At 42.2% G+C, this 9,452-nt stretch overlaps 1 protein-coding gene across 1 annotated transcript; it reads right to left on the reverse strand.

Moving 5' to 3' along the window:
• Positions 1–281: 281 nt before the first annotated feature.
• On the reverse strand, positions 282–9,203 carry LOC140506776 (uncharacterized). The gene is made up of 2 exons (XM_072614330.1): positions 9,099–9,203; positions 282–5,905 (listed from the first exon to the last, which is right to left on the reverse strand). The coding sequence occupies exon 2, from the start codon at positions 3,018–3,020 to the stop codon at positions 2,037–2,039; it is 984 nt and encodes a 327-aa protein (XP_072470431.1). The 5' UTR covers positions 3,021–5,905; positions 9,099–9,203; the 3' UTR covers positions 282–2,036.
• Between the last annotated feature and the right edge of the window lie 249 nt (positions 9,204–9,452).

The raw sequence follows: 9,452 nt of genomic DNA on the forward strand, positions 1-9,452 counted from the left end.
ATCTATCCCATTTCCCTTCTGGGGAAATGTATGGAATTAATATCTATTTGTATATGGATGTAGAGAATGTTTTTTGTTACTTGATTTTCCTTATATGTTATTTGTTTCATAGTGCTAATTAAATTCATTTGCTATTGAAAAAAAAAAGAAAATATAGCATTTTTATGAGAGGAACTGCCAGGCCTAGAGGCCTGTGGGCTACCCGAGTCTTCCCTTACCTCTATCGGAGGTCTTCGGTTGGCCAAACCGGATGCTCGTATGAGAGAAAGGACGTTCCAGAGTGGAACAAAGGTTGAGCTTTATTTCAGGGTCTAGTTACAAGTGCAGGGGAATTCTTCCTTAGGAGGGAGCGAAGAATCTCCCAAGGAGGCAAAGATCTTACAATAAGAGATTGGAAGTAGAAGTATAAGTGGGGAGAGAGGGGGAGGGGAGAGAAGAGAGAGGAAAAGTGGAGCCTTGTTGTCCTCACACGTGGCCCCTCCGCCCAAAAGAACTTTCAGGCTTTCCTGATCCTACTTAAGCTCTCCAGCCGCATAGTTTGCATCTGAATACCGTGCCTGTTAGGTAACTAGGTGTGCCCAGATCTGGGACAATCTCGAGGGCGGGGAGAGCTCTCTCCCATCACGTCTCTCACGGGAAGAGGTGGAAATACACGAGATAGCTCGGTTCACCTCGATTCCCAGTCGTTTCCTGGGGGGGCCTCGTGAGAACTCTAAGATTTAGAAGTTCCCACCTTTACCCGCCCGAGACTGTCCACATGGAATTGAGCTTCCATCCCCAGCATCTCCCCCTTTTTGTTTTGCGCAGCGTGCACATGGCTCTAGAGCAAATAGTGGCTGGATGCTGAGTGGATTAGGAAGGCGTTTAGCATATGAGTACCCCACAACAAGACTTCATTCACACAGAAATCTGCAGCTAGCACAACTGACAAAGAGAGGCATCAAATAAAACAAAGATGAAGCTAAATGGCTGAGTTACAACAAGAGAAAGGGCAATCACTAATTCCAAAGCATAATCTAAGAGAAGCAGCTAGTGCTGGCACCTTACACATCACCACCCCCTCAGTCATGCAAATGGATCTCAACGGCCAAGCCTGAATGGCCAAGCCTGTGGTATTCAGGCGAAAAGTTGGTCATCTCCCGAAAAGTTGGTCACCCCTTCCCCCCCCAATGTCCTGGGTTTGTGATATCAAAGTCCTCCTTCAGCCGCTGGAAAGAGATGCCTAGATGGGAAGCTGTCAGCAGCAGTGTCTGCGGTTGTGATGAGGGCTGCCTCCTCTCTGGGCAGCAAGGTTAAAGCTGTCAGCAGCAGGCTCAGGTGGTGCATGATCCTTCTCCGGGGTCTCCGGGCTCTCTGGGGTCTCCGCCTCCTGCGTCTCCATTGTCTCCAACACCGGTTTCCACCTACGGATCCTTCTAATGGGAATCCACGCATCCCCTTTTCCTGTGGAGACACAAACATACCCTGGGCCCCATATTAGTATCTTATACGGACCTTTCCATTTCCCTGAGGCCATATCCTTTACCATGGCCCATGTGTCCTTATTTCCAGCCTGGGTATTACTTTCCTTGTGGGGTTGTCTTGGAATAGTCACAAAATGTCTCATAGCTGGAGTAGTATGTGAATTTTTTGAGATATGCAAAAATTGTGTGTATACACAGCTGTATCAAGCTCTGATTGTGTTAGGCGACCTCTTAATCTCCCCCTTTTTTGTTTAGCGAGAATCGCCTTTAAGGTGAAATTGATAAGGCTGCATACTGGCTGTTTATTTTGGTATAGCTGCTGCCAGGTGCTTACAAATGCTTGATTAACATCTGTAAGGAACCTGAATTTCCCGGATTTTTTCTTTATAACAAACACAGGAGCATTCCAGGGTGACTGTGATGGCTCTATATTTCCTTTTTCTAATTGCTCCTTAACCAATAGTTGTAGTGCCTGGAGTTTTTCTGGAGTCAGGGGCCATTGCTCCACCCAAATCGGGGTGTCTGACTTCCAATTCAAGGGTGGGGACTCCAGTAAAACAGCAATGGCCCTTACTAAAAATTTGATAGCTTCATCCCCAGGCGGCTCATGATGTCTCTGCCCCAGATGTTAAAACTAAGTCCTGGAATCACCAACGGCCATACGGTCCCTTGGCGATCCTCTGCCTCCCACTTTACTGGGTGCATTGTCTCTAAGGTATTTTGGCACCCTCCTATTCCCCACACTGGTCTCTGGCTTTCTTTAAGCTTCCGGTGCCGGGGTACTGAGCGACCGCTAAGGCAGGTCCTATCCGCTCCAGTATCAAGGAGGCCAGTCATGGGAATTCCATTGAGCCAGATTGTACACTCAGGTCTATTCTGTCCTATTTCCTTTAGTAACAGGATTTGAACTGAGTGCTTTAAGGGAAGGGCAATAGCTATGGGAAGCTGATCCTGGCCCCTCCCTGTACTTATTTCTTTCTGCCCAGGGGTAAGGCAGGCTCTGGCTAAGCTCTTCCAGTCATTAGGAGTCAGAACGAACTGACCACTGAGAGTCTCAAGCATGGCTATGACAAAGGGTGAATTGGGGCCGTGCTTGGTACAAGCCTCTTTGAGAGTTGCTACTCTCTTCCACTCTATAGGTACGTGGCTCCTCCAAACCCCACCGGGGACACTGGGGTCCGCTATTTTTAGCACAGGAAATGTCCCTACGTCTTCTCCATTCTCTATAGCCTTTCGTATTCCCTTTTCCAAACTGGACTGTGGCCCTAGACTGTCTGACAAATGGAGCATGCTATAAGGAGGCGCAGAGGGAAGACACGGCGTATGCTCCCCTGCTTCGCCTTTCCCATCAGCTAGATGGAGCTCCGAATCTATTTTTTCTCTACACTCCTTAACTTTCTGCTTACCAGGGTTCTCCCCTCCCCTCTCTCCGCTTCCACTCTCATTCCAATCCCGCCCTGGCCTCTCCGGCCCTTCCAAAAGGCTCTTAATTACACCGAATATCAGGAAATCTAAATCCTCCAGCTCCCCGGGGCATTGTTGCTCATAAGCGGTCATTTGTTCTCCGACCGATCCCCATTTTCTCTTGATATTCCTGTCGGCTCGAGCCAAGGAGAAACTTTCCAAATCCTTTTACAAAATTCTCGGAGGTCGTTTTAACTCTATAGTGACCCCCGCCTCCCTGCATTCCCTGTAAAGTATCTCAGCCCAGACCTCCTGTTCCTCTGGCTTTATTACTGGCAATTGATTCCCCATCCCTGCCCTTTTCCCATGGGTGTGGGAAGCTACTCTCACTCTTTCTCTCCTTCCGAATCTAGGCTTCAGGACTCGCGTCTTTCACAGCCCCTTCCGGGTGTTCCCAAAGCACCCAGGATATCTGTGCTCCCAGTCCTCTGTTTGGGGCGCCAACTGCCAGGCCTAGAGGCCTGAGGGCTACCCGAGTCTTCCCTTACCTCTATCGGAGGTCTTCGGTTGGCCAAACCGGATGCTCGTATGAGAGAAAGGACGTTCCAGAGTCGAACAAGGGTTGAGCTTTATTTCAGGGTCTAGTTACAAGTGCAGGGGAATTCTTCCTTAGGAGGGAGCGAAGAATCTCCCAAGGAGGCAAAGATCTTACAATAAGAGATTGGAAGTAGAAGTATAAGTGGGGAGAGAGGGGGAGGGGAGAGAAGAGAGAGGAAAAGTGGAGCCTTGTTGTCCTCACACGTGGCCCCTCCGCCCAAAAGAACTTTCAGGCTTTCCTGATCCTACTTAAGCTCTCCAGCCGCATAGTTTGCATCTGAATACCGTGCCTGTTAGGTAACTAGGTGTGCCCAGATCTGGGACAATCTCGAGGGCGGGGAGAGCTCTCTCCCATCACGTCTCTCACGGGAAGAGGTGGAAATACACGAGATAGCTCGGTTCACCTCGATTCCCAGTCGTTTCCTGGGGGGGCCTCGTGAGAACTCTAAGATTTAGAAGTTCCCACCTTTACCCGCCCGAGACTGTCCACATGGAATTGAGCTTCCATCCCCAGCAAGGAACCATTTATAAAGCTTAATAATTTCTCCATTCAATTAATTTTTTTATTTTTTAACTTAATTTATTTGTTTTGTTTTCTACAGTCACTTCCATATATCTTTGATTTTCTACTCCTTCTTCACCCCCTCCCCGAGAGGGTGTGCAATCTTACGTAGGCTCTATACATACTTTCTCAATAAATACATTTTCATCTTAGTCATATTGCATAGAAGAATTAAAATGAATGGGAGAAACCATGAAAACAAAACAAAACATAACACAAGAGAAAAGAGTCTGCTTCATTCTGCGATCCAGTTCCACAGTTCTTTCTCTGGATGTATAAGGCATTTTGCCTCAAGAGTCCATTGGGAATTTTTTAGGTCCTTGCATTGCTGTAAATGGTTAAATCTACCAGAAAAATTTCTTGCACACTGTGGTAGCTGCTGTATACAAGTTTCTCCTGGTTCTGTTCCTTTCACTCAGCATCAGTTCATATAAGTCCTTCCAGGCCTCTCTGAAGTCTTCCTGTTCATATACCACAACTTGTTCAGTCATTCCCCAATTGATGGGCATCTCCTCAATTTCCAGCTCTTGGCCACCACAAAGAGAGTGCTAAAAATATTTTTGTACATGTGGGACCCTTTCCCATTTTTATGATCTCTTTGGAATACAGCCCTAGAAGTGATATTGCTGGATCAAAGGGTATGCGCATTTTTGTAGCCCTTTGGGCATAGTTCCAAATTGCTCTCCAGAATGATTGCCAATTACTTTATTTAAATAGGCCAAAGCAATGCAAAGACCTAAAACATTCCCAAAGGATTCTTAAGGCAAAATGCCATCCACATCCAGAGAAAGAACTATGAATCAGAACACAGAATGAAGCAAACTATTTTCTCTTGTGTTGTGTTTTGTTTTGGTTTTTCTCATGGTTTCTCCCATTTGTTTTAATTCTTCTATGCAACATGACTAATGTGAAAATGTGTTTAATAAGAATATATGTCTAGAACCCATATGAGATTGTAAGCCATCTTGGGGAGGGAGAGGAGAAGGAAAGGGAGAAAATTTAAGACTTAAGAAAGTGATTGACGAAAACTGAAAACAAATTTTTAAAAAAGATCCAAATTTTACATTAAAATAAATTATAGCTTATCAGAGCTTTCATGGTAGATTTTTTAACCAATCGCTTAATCAACAGGCATTTATTAATCACCTATGACATACCAGACCCTATGCTAGGCACTGGGGATAGGAAGACACAAGAAAAGAGTCCCTTTCCTCAAGTAACTTACAATCTTTCAACCTTAGTTTTTGTTTTTCTCTTACAAGCACTGGGCAAATAGGACTTTCACCAGGGCACTAAAAATGAATGCAAAGAGGAACACATTTCATTATAAGAAATCTACCTCAGAGTCCTACACTGATCTGCTGTGTCATACATTGAAAATGACTTCAGGGATAACACACTCAAGGTCCTATTACCCTGTTCCTCTCATTCACTTACTCTCTAACTCCCACAGGGAGTAAAGTCAGTATCTTTCCTAGGATGATGGTTCCCCCAATCCAACTTTCTCCTTTGCCACTGCCACCTCCAAAAACTTTTTACTCTAGGTAAAAAGTTCCTAACTGTGGCTCTGCTTTATTACATACAAGGACCTCAAACTAAGAAATCATCCATGAAAAATTAAGTCATCTGATTCTATCCCATGATTTTGGACTAGAAGCATGAAGGTCTAATTATTTCATATACGAATTATCTCATGAACCTCACAACAATCCTACGAAATGGTTACTATGGGTATTATTATCATTCCCCATTCTGCAAACAAGGAAATGGAAATTCAAAGAGGTTAAGTAAATTGTGTGTGGTCATACAACCAACAAGTACCAGAGGCAGGATTCATGCCTATGTCTCTTATAATTCCAAGTTTAACTATTTTGATAATCTAGAAAGAGGAAGGAAACAAGAGAAAAAGGAATATAGGTGAGAAGAAGGGAGAGAAGAAAAGCAGGAGGGAGGGAAAGAAGGAAAGAAAGGTAATGAAAATATATTCTTTTTACTTAGCTCTAGAATATAACTTCCTACCAAAGTTAACCAATAAATAATGTTCATTTTCACTATTTAGATAGTATGTAATATATTATTTCATTTATGTTGAATCACTCATAAACATTTGTTGTTATTGTTGACATCATTGGTGAGACTAATATTAGTATTTGCACATTCTGTTGAAAGGGTCAAGACGTCCTCTCAAAGACTATATTTGTCCATTTGTTTTTGTGCCCTATGTAACAGAGAACTGCACACAGTTAGACATTGAATAATGAGTTGGAGAGGATGACAGTAGTATATGACTGAAGGGGCTATTTGCATAGTGTTTCATTTGCATCTCTCCTTGATGGGTCTATAGTCTGCTCAAACTTATCAGAGAGAGCTTCTCTGTTCCACATAGCTCTGCCATCCCAAGACTGTTTCTTAAAGGAGAAAAATGCTTGTATTTCAAGAATATTTCACACTTTTGTTGTACTGTTTTACTTGTGTTCCAGGATATCCTGCAAGGGTTTCTTCTGCCTTCCCTCCTTGAGATGAACAATTTCTTGTCAAAGGGGCAACTAGGTGGTGCAGTGGATAGAGCACCAGTGCAGGAGTCGGGAGGACCTGAGTTCAAATGTCACCTCAGACACTTGACACTCACTAGCTGTGTGACCTTGGGAATCACTTAATCCCAGTTGCCTTATCCTGGGTCATCTCCAGTCATCCTGATGAATATCTGATCACTGGATTCAGATGGCTCTGGAGGAAAAGTGAAGCTGGTTACCTGTACGGCTCTCCCGCACTCAAAAAACAAAGTCAAGTGCAAATCATATCATTTCTCTGATAGCATGGTCTTCTTCAGCAATAAAGGATGAATACACACTATTTCTTTCAAAGGAAGCAGCTTCTGAGTTTTTCTGCTTTTATTTATTCTCTCCTGGCATGTGGTGTCTTCAAACAAATGACTATTTTTTCTAAAGAAGAATGCTTCAGCATCTGGAGGTTTCATATTCTAGAACTTTGTTGGTGTCTGTCAAGTTTTTAGTGTGGAATGTTGGAAAGAGTGCTGGATTTGGAGTCAGAGGACCAGGGTTCAAATCCTTACTCTTCCCCCTTTATATTTATACCTGAATCATCTTGGGCAAGTAATTTAACCTCTGTATACCTCAGTTTCCTCAACTAGAAAAGGAGAGTGCTGGGCTAGATGTTCCCTATCATTCTTTCTAGTCCTCAATGGATGAGCTTATGAATGATTCATGAAACAGAACATCTTCTATGGTCAGGATGGTTGTGTAGAAAATTACAGAGTATTTTCTGCCAAACTTTGTTGACGCACTCTGTTGGTCAGCTTTTCAGGGGTCATGATGTTCTTCTTTATCAAGTTCTCTACCTCTTGGTTGGTCAATGAATCAATTGACAGCACAGTGACTAAAAAATATTTTTTTGTTGTTTTTGAGGGGAGAGATGAGGCAACTGATTTGCCCAAGGTCACACAGCTTCAAATGTCTAAAGTCAGATTTGAACTGAGGTCCTCCTGACTCCAGGGTTGGTGCTTTGTTCACTGCACCACTTACCTGCCCCTATAGAATCTGAATTTAATGATAGCTCCTCTGTTCTCTATCTAACCAACTTTACAAAGAAGTTTATTAAGGAAGACAGACTGGACTAGATGTGGCAGGAGCCCCAATTCAGCTATAATAGTAGTAGTAGTTACTTGTAGTAGTAGTAGTGGTAGTGGTAGTGGTAGTGGTGGTGGTGGTGGTGGTGATGATGGTGGTGGTGGTGATAACAATAATATACATGCATACAACACTTTAAACTTTATAAAATGCTTTGTATATATTATTCCATTTTCACCTCACAACAGCCTTATGAGGTAGCCAACCACCACAGGAATTATTTTTCCCAATTTAGAGATGAGGAAGCAGGTCTGCTCCCAGTCACATATAAACATCGAGTGAGTATCAGAGGCTGGATTCAAATCTGAGTCTTCCTCATGTAGGGGCAGCTAGATGGAACAGTGCATAGAGTGCCAGGCCTTCAGTCAGGAAGATCAGGAGCTGATCTCTCTCTGATCTCAGACATTTACTAACAATGTGACCCTGGGCAAATCATTTAATCCTGTCTGCATCAGTTTCCTCATCTGTAAAATGAGCTGGAGAAGGAAAAAGCAAACCACTCCAGTATCTTTGCCAAGAAAATGGGGTCATGAAGTGTCAGACATGACTGAAATAACTGAACAACAAAACAAATTCCTCATGTAACCTTGGGCAAGTGATTTCTCTATGGGTTTCCTCTTCTATGAAAGAAAACTGGTGTGTTAGAGTTCCAAGGTTCCTTCCAGTCTTAATGTTTGATTCTATGCATAAACTTATAATTCCATTGAATTTACCCACACAGTTGATGTTAACATTCTGTCTTCCCATCACTACTTATCCCTAACAAGGTGAGAAACAGATAAAATGAAGAACAGAAAATACAGATCACTAACATAAAAAAATCATAATATTCTTTGCTTATGTATCCCAAACTCTAACTGCTGAAACCTTTAAAAATGGAATTGCCATTCTCCTTTACTTCCAGAGCTAGGAAGATGTAAAGGAAGGAGGGTGGGGTGAGAGGGGCAGTGCCATGATCTAAATAAGTAATGGCACTAGCAGCTCTGGGACATCAGAAATGAGTAGGCTGAAGATATAAAGTATCTGCAGCTGGAAACAGGACAGATAACTAGGGAAAGTAGAAAAATGAAGGTTCTTTCTCATTTTAGTATCACTTTTAAAATCTTTCATATGTTCGAAAATTATGCCTTCTAGCTAAAAAAATAATTTTATAGTACAACATGCTTTAGAATAAAATTACATTACCAGAAACTGATTCATATTCTCATCTATTGAAAAATCAACATGATTATGTGGCCAAAGTCTTACTTATTTACTTATACCAAATTAGTATGGGACTCAATTAAATGAGGTAATTGGACTAGATAATCTTTAAGGCTTCTTTCATCTCTAAAGTTCAAAAGAACTTATAAGATATTTTCAGTAGGAATATATATTTTATAGGATTATTCATCATCATTATAATTATTCATATTTGTACAGTACCTTAAGATTTTGTTGTTATTCCGTGGTTTCAGTCATGATCAACTCTTCATGACTCCATATGGCAAAGATACCGGAATGGTTTGCCATTTCCTGCTCCAGTTCATTTTGCCTATGTAGAAAGAACTGATAAGTAGAAATATGCATAGTGTTGTTTTACATATATACATACACACATATATGAGAGATATATACATATACCTACAGATGTGTGTGTTTGTATGAGAAATGTTGGCCTTCTTTAGTGTAGGTTGGGGAGAGAGGGAGACAGTACGGAATTAAAAATTAACCAAAAAATTAATTAAAAAAAAGAATCTGAAGTTCTCAGTGTATTATAAAGAACTATTTAAAGCTTCC

The sequence above is a fragment of the Notamacropus eugenii genome, chromosome 5, assembly GCF_028372415.1.
Source record: "Notamacropus eugenii isolate mMacEug1 chromosome 5, mMacEug1.pri_v2, whole genome shotgun sequence".
Classification (NCBI taxonomy): domain Eukaryota; kingdom Metazoa; phylum Chordata; class Mammalia; order Diprotodontia; family Macropodidae; genus Notamacropus; species Notamacropus eugenii.